Source organism: Alternaria viburni (genome assembly GCF_023758015.1).
Source record: "Alternaria viburni strain BMP 2772 chromosome Unknown scaffold_7, whole genome shotgun sequence".
Classification (NCBI taxonomy): Eukaryota; Fungi; Ascomycota; class Dothideomycetes; order Pleosporales; family Pleosporaceae; genus Alternaria; species Alternaria viburni.
The window spans coordinates 301,936-318,659 of NW_026055776.1; the positions used below are offsets into that span (position 1 = coordinate 301,936).

Here is a 16,724-nt window from a genome sequence, read left to right on the forward strand (position 1 = left end):
ACCTGGGCAGGCCCGGGCGCTATGGGACACATTCCAACACCCAACTTCGCATCTTCCCAACCATTGATACCAACCGCTGTCTTCAGCTCGCCGATGCATTCTGCTCTAAAGACTACTGGAGAAGATGTACATGTCACTCGGCGCATCCTCATCGCCGCCTCAGTGCATATGTCTCATCAACCTCACGGAAACTCACACTCATTCCGCGGTGCGCACGTCAAGAAAGCTCAGTACACAGCAAACACTTCATATTACTACTATCTAATCCCACTTCTCTATGCCAGGCAGCAGATAAGATAGGCCCCAACGACAAAACGATACAGCAGCTCTCCAACATTCCCCTCCTCAAACATCTTGATACACTTCGCAACCCCCCAATGCCGGATCAGACGCAAACGCCTCGAAAACATCCTCACCGACATTCAAGAACAAGTTGAGCCCGTTCTTATACCAAGCATTACCAACCGGCTCACCATTGGGCACGGCCTCTGTCAAGACAAAGAGGTTAGGTATGGAGGACGACGGGATATAAAAGGACGGGCTGAGCGGTCCAAGACGAAACTTCTCGTAACCCAAGTGCGCGACCGAGCTAAAGATAAGGTGTTCGTCACCACCTTTGAACGCAAAGGTGCGCGAAGGGCTGTCTTTGAAAGTCGCGTCGTAGGTGATTGCATGCATTGCGTTGTCGTCGTACTGACCGAGGGTCTCCGTGACCTTGATGGCGAGGTTGATGGGATCTGTGGCGTTGTCGGGCTTGCTCTCGGCATCAGGAGAGATCATGACATTGACGTATGGGGACCCCAGTAGTCCGTCGCGTACGCCTAGTAGCCAGCGGAAGCTGCTCGACAGATGTAGATCGACTGGCGGCCGTTGGACACGACCGCGAGCCCGATTGAGACAGGCCCAGAAGAAGCCAATCAGCACTGCCTGATCGGTCAGGCGCATTGAACCTTTAGACTGTAGTTCTTTGACCTTGTGCTCGACCTCCGTGGCTGGTATGTGCAAGAGGTAGTTGTATATGGTCTCCGGTTCTAGCGTCTGCGTGGCACCTGAGCTATTTGGCTTCAGTGTACGGCGGTACGGGCCTCGTGTGGGAAGTTCCTGAGCTTTTTTAAGGAGCGCAGGGCCATATTCCTCTAGGTCGATCTCAGCAAGTTGCTCGCTGAAAATCTCTGGCTGCCATGATGGCGGGTTCTGGGGCCTATCGTTTTCGCCGTGGAACATTTGCCCGTAGTTCACCGACCAGCTTTCTAGAAACTTTGCCGCCGTATAACCGTCAGCCAGGCCATGTTCAAAGTCGATGCCAAGACTGAATCCACCGCATGCGAACGCCGTGAACTGGACCTGAATGCCAGGAGGCTGAGGGGAGGGCGCCGGAAACAGGGCTCGGACAGAGGAGGGTGTGTAGTCCCATAAGAGTGTCGACTCGTTCAGAGGAGCAGGTGGAAGTAAGCTGCGAATGCGCGACTTCGTGCTCGCTTCAATGAACGATACCGCCTTGTCGCTGGAACTACCCCAGCTGACAGTGGTTCGCTGGTACTCTTGATCGCCCTGCTCCGCATTTGGTGTTGCGCCAGTTTCCAAAGTTCCAACAAAACGTGGGTAGATATCAAGTGTTTTGGAGAGACTCGCAGTAAGGCGCGCTACGAGGTCTTGCGGCAGCTGCTTCGGTTTCTTGAAGAGGTATATCGTTGGTACCGTACGACGGTAGGCGTACCATGCATCCAAGATTGGCAAATTCGCAGACTGTCGTGATAACTTCTCGTAGCCCTGGGGCCAGATCTCGTGTACTTTGACAATGTCGACTTTCATTTTTGCGTATGACGAAATTTGATAGAACGATTACACTCCGCCAATAGAGCAAGATGAGATAATGACAGATAATCCCAGTAATGATTAAGAGATACCACAATTACCAACGTTGTGGGTGTTGGCCCTTGCGCGGTGAGAACAGTCGCCAATTCCCCGTATGCCCCGATGACGTCCGGCTTGCTCTGTACTTCACGGATTTATCCCGAATATCCCATGCGACAATGAAAACTATCGGGCCAGTTGAAAAGATGACCCTAAACGCCGTATCACATTAGGTTCAACTTCCAGATCATGCGCCGCAAGAAAGAACCTGTGAGAACTTGCAACTACCCGGACGTCCACTTGATCACGTGACAGTGATCTATCCCAGGTCAACAACAACATCCCGGTGTCGTCATCGATGAACGCGCAACGTTTTATCCATAGTTTCGGGTCGTGAAAGAGTTCGACTCGATGCAAAGGCAGCATCGCGATGGCGGGTTAGCGATGTTTAAGCCGGGAGCCTACGTAGTCGTCCGTCCACGCCTGATTACCTTTTGCAACAAATAGCAATATATGCCTAAGCCTACCTCTTGACGCTTCTCTTTCTTGTCTCATTGATATTCACAACCACGATACCCATCACCCGCCTTTTCATAATGCCGCTCTACTACACAGACACCACGCCCACGAACGGCATTCCGGACATGAACGGCGTGCCTTCAGATGCTCCTCCACAACCTAAATCTGATGATATGTCGAATGCGATAGCGATAGTTGGCATCAGCTGCAAGTTCGGAGGGTCAGCATCCAACCTCGATGGTCTATGGCACACATTATCCAGCGGCGAGAGCTGCTGGTCGCCAGTTCCCAAGAGTCGCTTCGACATTAGCAAGACATCGCATCCCGACTCTCAGCGGACAGACAGTGTAAGTGTCCTCAAGCACCTCAAAACCATGGGTAGTAGCTGATTATGTACGTGAAGCTTCATGTAAAGGGCGGCTTCTTCATCGAGGACGATTTGACAGAGTTCGACGCGCCTTTCTTCAACCTGACGGCGGAGGTCGCAAAGTCCATGGACCCGCAGCTGAGACTGATGTTGGAAGGAGTATACAATGCGACTGAGAGTGGTAAGCTAGCAACCCGATTCCCCTGAATCGCTGTCTTGCCAGAGCTAACAGAATGACAGCGGGTCTTCCCATCGAGAAGCTTTCCGGCTCGAACACCTCCGTGTATTCTGCAACCTTCGGCAGAGACTATGCCGAGATGTTGATGAAAGATGCGGACTCAATGCCCACATCTCTCGTCACTGGAAACGGTCCAGCCATGTTCGCCAACCGTGTTTCACATTTCTACAACCTGATGGGACCCAGTGTCACCGTCGACACGGGATGTTCAGGTGGTCTAGTAGCCCTGCACATGGGTGTCAACAGCATCCGGAATCAGGAATCAGAAGTTTCCATTATTGGAGCCTCCAACGCAATATTGAACCAAGACTTCTACATCGCCATCTCGAATCTGGGTCTTCTACACGAAGATGGAAAATGCTATTCCATGGATCATCGTTTCGGTGGTTACGGCAGGGGCGAGGGTATGGCCGTATTAGTTTTGAAGAAGTACTCCGCGGCAGTCAGGGATGGCGACCACATCCACGCTTTGATCCGCGAGTCTGCTGTCAATCAGGACGGCAGAACCGGAACGATAACGTCTCCCTCCATGGACGCGCAACAGCAGCTCATCAAGCAATGCTATAGCCGGGCAGGAATCGACCTCTCATCAACAGGCTACGTGGAGGCCCACGGCACAGGAACCGGGGGTGACGCTATTGAAGCCGAGGCCTTAGCATTGACCTTCGGTAACTCAAGAGAGAAGTTTGACCCCATCTGGGTCGGCTCTGTCAAGAGTAACATCGGCCACACTGAACCTGTTAGCGGGCTAGCAGCAGTCATCAAAGCAGCTCTCATACTACGCCACAAGCAAATACCTGCAAACCCTACCTTCGAGAAAGCCAATCCGAACATACCACTAGAGGATTGGAAGCTTCAGGTACCGACAGAGCTGACGCCATGGCCAAAGGACAAGCCGTTCAGGGTATCTGTCAACAACTTTGGTTATGGTGGAACCAATGCACATGTCATCCTCGATGCGCCCCCGAGCCCTGGCGAACAACGTCGCTTCGCACTCCAGAATGGCAACGGCGAGATCGCCAATGGACATGCGAGCACCAACGGACACGCCAGCACTAATGGACATGCCGACACCAACGGGCACCCAAATACCAATGGCCATGCCCTCAGCAACGGCCATGCGAGCAATGGGGTTGATCAACCTTCCGACAGCTCCACCGACCCGTCGTCTCTAGTCTACATGTTGAGCGCCAAAGAAGAAGCCGGCGCAGTCACACGATGCAAAGACCTAGCAAAGTATATCCGCAACGCCCTGCAGGAGGGTAATGCCCCAGCGCCCAACGATCTAGCCTACACGCTTTCCGAGCGCAGATCGAGGTTCCCATGGACCGTCGCCGTCAAGGCCCGCAGTCTAGAGCAACTAGCCGATGCTCTCGAAGACAGCCGCTTGAAGCCGACCCGCGCATCGTCTGCGCCAGTCCGTATAGGCTATGTCTTCAACGGTCAGGGTGCACAATGGTACGCCATGGGCCGTGAGCTCATGACCTCATCTGAGGTGTTCAGCTCATCTATCGATCAAGCTGAGGCCCACTTGCGAGAATTTGGTGCGCTTTGGTCGTTGAGAGAAGAGCTCTCGCGTGATGCGAAGACTACCAAGGTCGCGGAGATTGAGCTTAGTCAACCGCTCAGTGTCGTTGTTCAGCTGTGCTTGGTTGACTTGCTGCGGTCCTGGAATGTTGTTCCTTCCGCTGTCGTCAGTCACTCGAGTGGTGAGATTGCGGCAGCATACGCGGCGGGCGTGCTTTCGTTCAAGGAAGCTGTTGGCGTCGTATATCACCGTGGACGACTTGCTAAGAAGTATCAGAAGATCACAAAACTATCGGGCGGCATGATGGCCGTTGGTCTCGGTGCTGAAGAAGCCCGAGAGTACCTGACTGATCTCTCTTCTGATGGTAAGGTGGTAGTCGCCTGTGTCAACAGTCCATCCAGTGTCACGATCTCTGGTGACATGGACGCCCTGGAAGAAGTCGCAGATCGTTTGGCAGAAGATGATGTCTTCGCACGGAAGCTGAAGGTCCCTCTCGCCTATCACTCTCATCACATGGAGCATATGGCGGAGGAGTACCAGAGTTGCCTCGAGGAACTTCTAGGACCAATCACAGAAGGCGAGCTCGACGTCGCTTTTGCATCTCCAGTGACGGGTGGCATTGTCACTTCACGTTCCACTTTTGAGGCTGCACACTGGGTGCGCAATCTCACTAGTCCCGTCCTGTTCTCAAACGCGTTGGAAGCGTTGATCTTGGATTCGACAAAGCCTGAGGGTGAAGCGCCAACACCGAATCGCCAGGTCTCCGTCTTCTTGGAAATTGGAGCGCACGACACCTTGTCAGGTCCCGTCAGACAAACGCTCGGCGAGACACGCATGCCGTACCTCTCTTGTCTGAAGCGACCTTTAAATGCGATTGACACCGTGCAAGACGTCGTCTGTGCCCTTGTGGCGCGAGGCTACTCTGTCCATCTCACAGCTGTGAACAAACCCCAGTCGAACATCTCACATCAGTCAAAGTATATCCATGACCTCCCGGAATATCCTTGGAACCATCAGACCTCCTACAAGATCGAGCCAAGGGCTTCTGAAGAGCATCGATACAAGCGCTTCAAGCCCCATGAGTTGCTTGGTAGAGCCATTCCTGGATCGAATCCTTTGACTCCGACCTGGCGCAACTTCCTCAGGACAAATGACATTCCTTGGCTAGTCGACCATCAATTGGAATCAAGTGTGGTCCTTCCTGGCGCAGGATATGTGTCAATGGCCATCGAAGCAATGCGCCTTCTCAAGAGCAAGCCTGACCAAGAGGTACCTCAGTTGCAGTATCATTTGCGAGATGTGGACATCATCAATGCTCTCATTATACCACAAACGTCGAGTGCCTCGAACAGAGGAACAGAGATCCAGTTCTCGCTCCGTCCTTGCAACGACAAGGACCTGGACAACGCTGGTTGGTACGAATTTGAGTTGTGGTCGGTCAGCGCCAAGCACGCTTGGATACAGCACTGCAAGGGCTGCATCACAGCTAGATCAGACCACGGCGTGCATTTACTAGAGGATGTCAGGGCTTCTCTTGGCTCTGTACTGTCCCACCAAAAGGACACCAAGGAGATCGAGCCCGAGAACCTGTACCAAAGGTTGCGAGATTCGGGCTTCCACCACGGACCAACATTCCAGAACATTGTTGGGAGTCGCGTTCTTCGTGAACGATCGGAGACCGAATTCTCTATCGCTCCAGCGGCCTTTGAACGCGAACAGCAATACGTAATACACCCAACGACACTGGACTCGATCTTCCAATGCTGTTACGCGACCCTACCCGCCGACCTGACGAAGGATGCAATGTTCATACCTCGCTCGATCCGGAAGGTGATCGTGCCTTCCCAGCTCGGTACGCATGCGGACCAGCGGTTGCTCGCAAGCCTGGACTGCCTGTCATCAGGCACCAAAGGTTCAATCTTCACAGGCTCAGTGTTTCCCACAGGAGATGATGCGCACCAAACGGGATCATTCGAGATGCAGAACTTCCGTCTCCAGCGTGTTACCCAGGCGGCTACGCATGCGCAAGATGCGAAGTCAGCGCATCCCGCGATCCATTCCAAGAGCCGATGGGAACTCGACATCCACTACGCTATCCCAGATGATATCAAAGACTCGATGAGGATTCCCCTAACCCAGTCTGAACTCGACTTTGCACAGGACGTCCGCGAAATATCTTACCACCATATTTCCCGAACTCTGGAGCAGCTGGGACCGAAGGCGGACGACCAATGGACTTGGTATCACAAGAGGTTCTACGAGTGGATGAACTCCATCATCCTGTCGGCCGACAAAGGTACACTCATGTCAGGGAGTGATCAATGGTCTACGAGGAACAAGGCTTCTATCGAGGAGCTCTGTAATCGAGTGGCCCAAACCAACGCATCCGGAGAGTTGGTCGAGCGCGTTGGAAGCCATCTGTGTGACATCGTGCAAGGCAAGTTGACACCTTTGGAGTTGATGATGGAAGACGGACTCTTGAATCGATACTACGAGCAGCTTCCGCAGCTTTGCAACGGCTCTTACAAGCATCTCCGAAAGATTGTCGAGCTTTACTCTGTTGTGGACTCCGGAGCCAAAGTCATCGAGATCGGTGGCGGAACTGGCGGAGCAACATCCGTGGTTCTGGATGCTTTCGCTGCGCGATCAGGACAGGAGTCAGACGCTTCGCTACTGGGCCAATACGACTTTACAGATATCTCTTCAGGATTCTTTGGCGCAGCAAAGACCAAGTTTGCCACTTGGGAAGACAAGATGAACTACTCCAAGCTCGACATTGAGCAAGATCCGATCGAGCAGGGTTTCGCAGCCCATAGTTACGATCTTGTAGTTGCTTCACATGTGCTCCATGCGACACCGAGCCTGGAGCGTACCTTGTCGAATGTCAGAAGGCTGCTGCGACCAGGAGGCCAGCTAGTCTTGCTCGAAGGGAGCCAGGATTCGCTCGATGTCCAGTTGATATTTGGAACCGTTGAGAGATGGTGGTTGAGCGAAGAGCCTGAACGCCAAACATGCCCTTATGTCAACCTAGGAGTATGGGACAAGGCTCTGAAAGCAGCAGGCTTCTCTGGCGTCGAGTTCGAGATTGGAGACTGCGAAAACCCTGAAGTCCAGTTTACCAGCACCATCTTGTCGCACGCCAAAACCCAGGATCCAATGTATCCGTCTTCAATTTCCATTGTCGTACCGTCAGCTTCAGAACCTCAAGCCTGGTTGGATCAAGTATCAGGGACCGTGCAGCACGTTACTGGCTCAGCTCCCTCGGTGGAGACTCTCGATGAAGTTGAGGCAGACAGTGACCGTCTGCTTATCATGGCGCTAGACCATGACACACCTTTCATCGATACCATGGATTGCGGTGCATTTGAAAAGCTCCGAAGTCTCCTTCTTCGGTCCAAGGGCATTCTTTGGCTGAGCTTTGGTGGAGCTGTCGACGGTGAAGATCCACGCTTTGCGCAGGTGACTGGTCTCTTGAGAACTCTACGACGCGAAGATCCAAGCACACGATATGTTCGGTTGGCATGCGAGCCACCCCAACAATCATTGCCAACCGAGACCATCCTGATGCTTGCGCATGTGTTCAAGCAATGCTTTGACTACAGCACATCTGAGAACGTCAATATTGATTGGGAATATTCCGCCAAAGACCAGAACCTGTACGTTCCCCGCATCTATCCAGATTTTGAACAGGATCGGGCTGTCAGCGGAGGCGCAAAACCTCTTCAGCTGCAGGAGTTCAGCTACTCCGGCAAATCACTCGTCCTGCAACCATCAGGCAGCGGTACATCTGGCGCAGAGTCCTGCTTTGTGGATACGTCTGATGCGGTGGATGATCTGCCGAGTGGATTTGTTGAGATCGAACCGAAAGCCTTTGGGCTGAACATTGTAGGGGCGAGTGAAGACAACGAGTCGGTTGCACATGAGAGCAGCGGTATCATCAGGAGCCTTGGCCCGGACACACGAGACTCTGGACTTCGCGTTGGAGATCGAGTGTGCGGCATCTTCAAAGGACCTATCAGCAACGCCGGTCGCGCTCATTGGACCAACGTCGTCAAGGTTTCCGACAAGCTTACATGGGAGGAAGCCGCGTCCACCCCATATGCATACTCCACCGCTTGCTTAGCCTTGCGCGAAATCGCAAGACTTCAGAAGCATGAGCGAGTGTTGTTACACTTTGGTACGGCAGGTGTGGGCCAGGCTGCTCTTGCACTGGCGGAGAACATCGGAGCCGAGATCTTCGTCACTTGTGGAACAGACGAAGGGCGTCGAGTTCTGCTGGAAGATTACAACATCGCTCCCAGCCATATCCTGCAGGATGAAGCCGCCTCTCTCGTTTCTGCTATCATGTCTCAGACAAACAGCGAGGGAGTTGATGTGACGCTGAGCTCAGTTACTGGGCCGTTGCTCAAGGCATCCTGGGAGTGCACTGCACCATTTGGTCGCTTTGTGCAGATCTGTAAGGCTGATACCGAGAAGGCAAAGCATCTTGACATGTCGCCCTTTGGCCGCGGAGTGTCTATGACTGGTCTTGATACCCTCCAGTACAGCGAGATGAGAGGCGCCATGTTCCACAGGGCATTGGCGAACTCCATCGAATTGTTGCAGCACAAAGAGGCGAGACCCGCGACACCAATCAAGGTTTTCAAGCTGGCCGAGATCCATGAAGCGCTCCAGTATGTCCGAGGTGGGAGCTACATGGGTAGTGCTGTGATCCTGCCACAGCCAGGTGACGAGGTTCATGTCGTCCCGAAGGCTGAAACATTGCTTGGCCTAGACGCTCCAGACTCTACCTTCATGATCGTTGGAGGTCTTGGAGGCATCGGACTTGCCACCGCTTCGTGGATGTTGGAACATGAGGCCAAGAACCTTTTGATCGTCTCCCGCAATGCTGTCGCTCATCCAAAGGGGCTGGCGTTGATTGAACAAGGGCAAGAGCACGGTTGCAACGTTCATCTTCGCAACTGCGACATTGCCGACGAAGGAGCTGTCCGTAGTCTCCTCGCAGACGTGAAGGCAGAGTTACCTCCGATCCGTGGAGTTCTTCAGATTGCTGCAATCCTTGACGATACTGTCTTTGAAAGCATGACCTTTGAGCAGTGGCAGAAGGCCATTGGCCCTAAGGTCACCGGCACATGGGCCCTTCATAACAACCTGCCTGACCTCCAATTCTTCATTACGACCTCTTCCGCCACTGCAGTTCTCGGCAACGTGTCACAGAGCAACTATACCGCTGGCGGTACGTTCCAGGACGCGATTGCGCGCTACCGCACTGCCCTTGGCCTGCCCGCCGTGACAATTGATCTTGGTCCTATTGACGATGTCGGATATGTCGCACAAGGAGGCGATGTGGTGAAGAACCGCGTGGAGAAGGCCCTTGGCATGAAATGTCTTCCGATTGCCCATGTATTGCGACTGTTCGAGGATGCAATCAGGAACCCAAATCGACGCCGGGCCGAAAACAGTCAGATCATTACGTGTATCACTGGATACAGCAAGTTGGTTGACGATCCAGCGGTGAAGAAAGACCGTCGATTGGGAACCCTTCGACTGGGCGATGATACCACGACAGAAGCCTCAGCTCAGGGACAGTCTGAGTCTTCCAAGAACATCGATGGATTGATATCTCAGTTATCGGCACTGTCGGCGGGTGACAGCAAAGCGAAGGAAGTCGTCACAGACCTGCTAGTAGCCAAGGTTGCCGACTTGTTCAATCTGGAGACGAGCGCCATCGACACCGCTGATGCGCTCACAAGCATCGGCGTCGACTCCCTGGTTGCTGTGGACTTCCGGAACTGGTTGGGTAGCGTTGTCAAAGCTAAAGTCAGTATCTTTGAGATTCTGCAGACACCGTCGCTAGGCGAGTTCGCTGGCTTGGTTGCAGAGAGGAAAGGATAGGCGCACAGCCTTTCATTCTGGATTTGATTGCGCGTAGAACAGGGGCGTTTATTGTTTCGTATAAATCTTCTTGTATGATGTGGTTAGCTAGTTACCTAGTCAATTACTTACGATCTGAGGACTCGGGCTTCATCATGCGCGTCACGTGCCGACTGCAAATTTCCGACTTGACAGATTTCTATGCTGCGCGAGGCAGAGTTCACGTGTAGCAGGCGGAGTGCTCCTCAATCGCGTGATGTGATGCTGCCGGTGCGTGTCGGGATGGAGGGACAAAGTTTCGCGTCTGGGGGCGCGTGTGGTAGCGGCGTGGTGCTTGGCGGGGCGATGCCGGACGTTGAACTCGCTTCCCCGACGACTTTTTTTGAGAGCGGGTATCGTTGGGCATCTTATCTCTAGCTCCCGTTCTTCACTGCTCGGTACCGCAATTGCCTTGCGCTGTTGCTCCCTCTCACACCTGTCAATTGTCCATTTCTGCTTTGCTTGAAATCCTCGACCATGACGCCATCACCTTCCGAAGCCGCCGCAAAGGTTGCGCAAGTCGCTGCCGGCACCAACTCGTCCGCAAAGGTGTACAAGAGGGAGTCCAACACAGCTAGGGTCCTGGGTGCAGGTACATCGGCCGTTCTCGAGTCAATATAGCATATCTGACATGCACAGGATGTGCGGGAATCGCAGAACTCATGGTCTTCCACCCGGTCGACACGACGGCGAAGCGGTTGATGAGCAACATTGGCAAGGTGCGACATGTGGACCATACAATACCCCGACGGCGTCTGACTCGAACACATGTAGATCGAGAACGCAGCACATCTCAACAAGGTCGTCTTCAGAGACGCAGCCGGCGCGTCAGTCTCTGGGCGATTCTTCTCACTGTTCCCCGGTCTCGGATATGCCGCCGCATACAAGGTGCGTGGAAAAGTGCAAGCACACAGGAACTCGGACTGACAGGGACAGATCCTCCAACGAGTATACAAGTTCGGCGGACAGCCCTTCGTACGCGACTACCTCGCCCACAACCACGGTGACAGCTTCGACCGCGCATTCGGCAAGGGCAACGGCAAGGCTATCATGCACGCGACTGCCGGTTCCATAATCGGTATCGGTGAGATTGTCCTCCTGCCATTGGATGTTCTCAAGATCAAGCGACAAACCAACCCTGAGGCTTTCCGAGGCCGTGGGCTGTTCAAGATCATCTCCGACGAAGGGCTCGGGCTGTACCGTGGTTGGGGATGGACGGCAGCACGTAACGCTCCAGGGTCATTCGCAGTATGTACACCACTCTGCTTACAGCTATCCGAATACTAACACACCCCCAGCTCTTCGGTGGTTCCGCTGTCGCCAAGGAGTACTTCTACAAACTCACCGACTACAACTCGGCCTCATGGTCGCAAAACTTTGTCGCCTCCATCGCCGGAGCCAGCGCATCGCTTGTCGTCTCTGCCCCTCTCGATGTCATCAAGACGCGTATCCAGAACAGGAACTTTGAGAACCCCGAGAGCGGCTTCAGGATCGTGTCCAACATGATGAAGCACGAGGGTCCCACGTCCTTCTTCAAGGGACTGACGCCCAAGCTGCTCATGACAGGACCCAAGCTGGTCTTCTCCTTCTGGTTGGCCCAAACACTGATCCCTGCTTTCGGCAAAATAATGTAATATGTAGCGATGAACTTGTCCTGATGTCTGTACTATATGGGGGTTTCGGGTTACTGTGCTTTAGAGCTGGCAGGTTGGGCTACGTCAAAGGCAACGACGTACGACGGACCGCACACTGCTGCAAACGAATGACACATTCTCCATTCCATGATCAGTTGGGTGAAAGCTACTTGTAATCGATGGCGGTGATGCGTGCCATGGCTGGGTGACTGGGGCGGTGGACCCTGGCGGCTGTCACGTGGGTGCACTGATGGCACCCACCTGGCACTGTACATGATGATGCGTGATCTGCGACTGTCTGGCACTGCAGTGGGCAACAAGACAGAGCAGAGTCATACGTCAGACGGCGTACGGGCGCCTCACTGGACAAAGCTAGGCGGCAGATAAGCAGGCGTGAATGTGATGTTGATGGCGCGACAAGCTACGGCAACTTGTGACCACGGATTTGGGCCTGGCTGAATGCCAAGCTATTCACATCTGGTATCCGCGCATTGCACCCCATCACCCTCTACTTAACACCGTCAGCCTCGACGACCCGCGATACCCCACAACGACTGCCTCTGACCACCCCCAACTTGCATCTCTTAGTCTCTTCCCTCTTTCCACCCCCGCAACACCGCCATCATGAACCCTGAGTGGTACGTAACCTCCGCGCGACGCCCACCGCCACAGGCCGGGGAACAGCGCCGCCAGATCTGGGGGTGCGACTGTGCTAACGTGAAGACCCGCAGAGTTACTTTTTCCCATCGACGACAGCCCTGGTGCTGCCCGTCGTGCCATGCAAGGCTCCCGCTGACGGCTCGGTTCGACAGATACGACTACCTCTTCAAGCTCCTCCTCATCGGTGACTCTGGTGTCGGAAAGTCGTGCCTGCTCCTCCGTTTCGCCGACGACACATACACCGAGAGCTACATCTCGACCATCGGTGTCGACTTTGTGCGTTGTCCCGCGCACCTGCAGCCCCGGTCGGCGATAATCTAACAAGCCCCAGAAAATCCGAACAATCGAGCTCGATGGCAAGACGGTGAAGCTACAGATTGTGCGTACACTGCATATGCAGCGTCTAGGCGTGAGTGCTGACAGTCATCGCAGTGGGATACCGCCGGCCAGGAGCGCTTCCGAACCATCACATCTTCGTACTACCGCGGCGCCCACGGCATCTGCGTCGTCTACGATGTCACCGACATGGACTCTTTCAACAACGTAAAGCAGTGGCTGCAGGAGATTGACCGATACGCAACCGAGGGCGTCAACAAGCTGTTGGTCGGCAACAAGTCCGATATGGCGGACAAGAAGGTTGTCGAGTACACCGTAGCAAAGGTACCATCATCTCGCTAACCCCAGAGCACGCACGCCATCTAACAGCTCAAACAGGAGTTCGCAGACAGCCTTGGCATCCCCTTCCTCGAGACCTCCGCAAAGAGCGCCACCAACGTCGAGCAAGCTTTCCTGACCATGGCCCGCCAGATCAAGGAGCGCATGGGTACCACAACCGCCAACACCAAGCCCACAGTCCCTATCGGCCAGGGCCAGGGTGTCCAAAACGGATCCGGCGGTGGTTGCTGCTAGAGAAAGAGGAAGAGTTGTTATGTGTCGGAGAACGGACCGGTGTCTACGGATAAGCAATGCACGGCGTGGGTGTTTGAGCTCCCGCCTTTACGCCATGCGAGGGTTGGTGCAGTACTACGATAATGCTCACTGATACATGACCGCCATGTCTCCCATTCGTCACCATCTCCACGTTTCCATCCCGAAGTTGTGCGCTAGCATGGCGACATCCGATCGCATAGAATGGGGGCTCTCGTTTGGATTTCTGGGATGTGCTGGTGTCTACATTACAATTTGTGGTGGCCACTAGGTCTCTTCCCTTCGGTGTCTCAGGTGTTCTTTAATATGGGCAATCAGACTTCATCTCCTAGATCTTTGATGCCTGTTCCACAAACACAAACTTGCGCTTTAGTGATGTGAAGACGCCAGCTCAGCCACCACACGACTGATGGATAAGGTTCAACAACAGCTTCGATGCTAACGTCCTACTTATCAAGATCTCTGCGTGATATTGTGACAACTGATTTGCGCCCTTGATGCGCCCTTTGACATGTATGGATGCCGAGTACCCTTCGCTCCTTCCCGCATCCGGTAAAATGCAGGCGCTGACGTATGACGCGAAACTCGACTAGGCCCCAGGCCTCCAGGCAGCACTAAACACTCCGGTCCGTCATGGCTTCGGAAAAGCAATCATAACCAGAGCCTCTTCTCTTCTTTTTTCCTTCTACAAAACTTCTGGCCTTCCTAATGTCTTAGAGTCCAGGTGTACCAACTCCGCCACGCTCATAATACCCACCCTATCCTGAACCTCGGAGCATGTCTGTTCGTGATGCGCCTGTCAAAGCGGCACAATGGCTCGGCCGCGAACTGGGACTCGCGACAATGAAGCATGCTGGAAAAGACGTCTACATCCTCATTCTGGCACGGTACATCCGTCTGTTTGCATACGGGAGCGTGGCACTTATCCTCGCACTCTTCTTCCAAGAGCAAGGATTCTCAGATGAACAGATCGGACTCTTCATGTCGTTGACGTTGCTCGGCGATGTAGTCATCAGCCTCCTCCTCACACTTGTCGCGGATACGCTAGGACGGCGCCGAACATTACTCCTTGGGGCTGTGTCCATGGCAATATCCGGCGCTGTTTTCGCAACAACAAGCAACTATGTGGCTTTGCTTCTAGCAGCCATCGTCGGTGTCATCAGTCCTAGTGGGAACGAGATCGGGCCGTTCAGAGCTGTGGAGGAGTCGACGTTAGCGCACCTGGTAGCCGAGGACAAGAGGTCGGACGTGTATACTTGGTATGTCGTCTTGGCTGTACTGGGCACGTCAACGGGGTTGGCAGTTGGTGGTGTTGCGGTCGACAACCTGCAGGCTATCGAGGGTTGGACGGATCTGGATGCGTATCGCGCCATCTTCTGGATTTACACTGGGGTCGGGTGTGTCAAGGCGCTGATGACTCTGTTCCTGAGCCAGAGATGCGAGCACAGCGACTGGAACGATGAACGGAACAAGCCTGCTGCATCAGTTGAGACCGAGCCGTTGCTGAACAATGACGAAACAGAGAATCGAGATACTGCAACTCGAGACGCAGCCCCCAAGAAGCCTAAGAAGTTTTGGCATTCCTTAAGCAAGATCTCCAAGTCGAGTCGCATTGTTCTCATCAAACTCTGCAGCTTGTTCTTCCTGGATTCATTGGGCTCGGGAATGGTCCCCTTTAGTTTGATCAACTACTACATGGAACGTAAATTTGATCTACCAAAAGGGAAGCTCGGTGGCATCATGTCTGCAACATGGTAAGTCACAATCTTATCAAAGCATGCCTTGAACCACACGCTTACGAACATACAGGTTTGTGTCGACACTTGGAAACGTCTTTGCCTCGAGCCTGGCCAAACGTCTCGGCTTAATTCAAGCAATGGTATTCACTCATCTGCCTTCTTCTATATTCCTCGCGCTACTGCCTGTGCCGTCGGGACTAGCTTTAACCATCTGCCTGCTCGTTGGCCGCTCTGTGCTCAACTCTATGGATCAGGCACCTCGATCAGCTTTCCTCTCGATTGTGGTCTTACCAGAAGAGCGAACAGCTGTTATGGGCGTAGTTAACATACTCAAGACACTATCCCAAAGCAGTGGACCAAGTCTTACTGGTGTACTTGCTGGAAACGATCATTTCTGGGTTGCTTTTGTTGCAGCTGGTAGCTTGAAAGCGACATATGACTTGTTGCTTCTCGCATTCTTTGGCGGGAGGGTGCAGCCGCGGAGTGAAGGACCGGAAGCAATAACTGGCATAGAGGAGGATGACACTATTGACGAGCCCGCGAATGGACATAGGACTACTTGATGTAGCTTGCGCGGACTTGAAGACATAAACAAGAAACACAACTAGACCAATACCCTCTTGATGCAGATACAATAGATTTCACAGCTTCTAGAATGTTCAACATGCCGTTTGACGCTACACCGCCAGGTACGGGTGAAAGCCGAAGGCGCTACCTCGGTAAACTCCTTCTTGGGCTTACTTGTACGATTTCTTGCGTACACTGGCAACAACTTCCGACATCACAGCTATCAGCAATTCACTACGGCGCGGTCGCTATTGCCGATTTTCGGTGTGGCTGACCTAGCCATGCACATAGTATGCGCGAGTACTCCAGCTCAACGGTCAGCTTGTCGGCCGCCGCTCCGATCGTGAACACCCACGCTCTGGCCAAGGACAGGCCAGCTGGGCATGCACCAGGCGTGCCACGAGACCATGTGAACGAAGAATTACCCGAGCCACCAGCATCCGTCTCTGTCTTCCTAACCCATAGCAAGAAGGTCGCATATGGGACGACCCAATCACGTCCGCGCACGGCCGCAGGAGATGAAAGCTCCACCTGTCTGCACGCGACCCAGACCCTGGCTTGCATGGTTCGCCGCTACAGCCACGCTTACCCGAAAGCCATGCTAGACCCCGCAAAATTTTATGCTTAAAGACCGCCTCATGTCCTACCACCCAATGTCACGGTAGCAGTTTCCCCGGATTTCTCTTTACTTTTGTCCTGGTTCGAGAGTGTGTGGAGCAGCGTTGCAGCACCCCACTATCGTTCCCAAAGCAGCCCAGCCCTGGCCGGATCGCCATCG

General features: G+C 53.7%; 5 protein-coding genes across 5 annotated transcripts; 4 read left to right on the forward strand and 1 right to left on the reverse strand.

Annotated features, from left to right (window-relative positions):
• Positions 1-345: 345 nt before the first annotated feature.
• J4E79_004057 (uncharacterized protein) lies at positions 346-1,812 on the reverse strand (the record flags this gene model as incomplete). Its single annotated transcript, XM_049352947.1, has 1 exon — positions 346-1,812. One exon carries the CDS (start codon positions 1,810-1,812, stop codon positions 346-348), a length of 1,467 nt encoding a protein of 488 aa, XP_049212326.1.
• Positions 1,813-2,450: 638 nt separating this feature from the next.
• On the forward strand, positions 2,451-10,401 carry J4E79_004058 (Type I Iterative PKS; the record flags this gene model as incomplete). Its single annotated transcript, XM_049352948.1, has 3 exons — positions 2,451-2,720; positions 2,777-2,921; positions 2,981-10,401. 3 exons carry the CDS (start codon positions 2,451-2,453, stop codon positions 10,399-10,401), a joined length of 7,836 nt encoding a protein of 2,611 aa, XP_049212327.1.
• Positions 10,402-10,896: 495 nt separating this feature from the next.
• Positions 10,897-12,053, forward strand: J4E79_004059 (uncharacterized protein; the record flags this gene model as incomplete). The annotated part of the gene is made up of 5 exons (XM_049352949.1): positions 10,897-11,011; positions 11,059-11,138; positions 11,194-11,307; positions 11,356-11,667; positions 11,718-12,053. The coding sequence occupies 5 exons, from the start codon at positions 10,897-10,899 to the stop codon at positions 12,051-12,053; spliced, it is 957 nt and encodes a 318-aa protein (XP_049212328.1).
• A 624-nt stretch (positions 12,054-12,677) lies between these two features.
• On the forward strand, positions 12,678-13,622 carry YPT1 (GTP-binding protein of the rab; the record flags this gene model as incomplete). Its single annotated transcript, XM_049352950.1, has 5 exons — positions 12,678-12,754; positions 12,866-12,989; positions 13,045-13,092; positions 13,146-13,373; positions 13,428-13,622. The coding sequence occupies 5 exons, from the start codon at positions 12,678-12,680 to the stop codon at positions 13,620-13,622; spliced, it is 672 nt and encodes a 223-aa protein (XP_049212329.1).
• Positions 13,623-14,417: 795 nt separating this feature from the next.
• J4E79_004061 (uncharacterized protein) lies at positions 14,418-15,942 on the forward strand (the record flags this gene model as incomplete). The annotated part of the gene is made up of 2 exons (XM_049352951.1): positions 14,418-15,394; positions 15,450-15,942. 2 exons carry the CDS (start codon positions 14,418-14,420, stop codon positions 15,940-15,942), a joined length of 1,470 nt encoding a protein of 489 aa, XP_049212330.1.
• Positions 15,943-16,724: the final 782 nt, after the last annotated feature.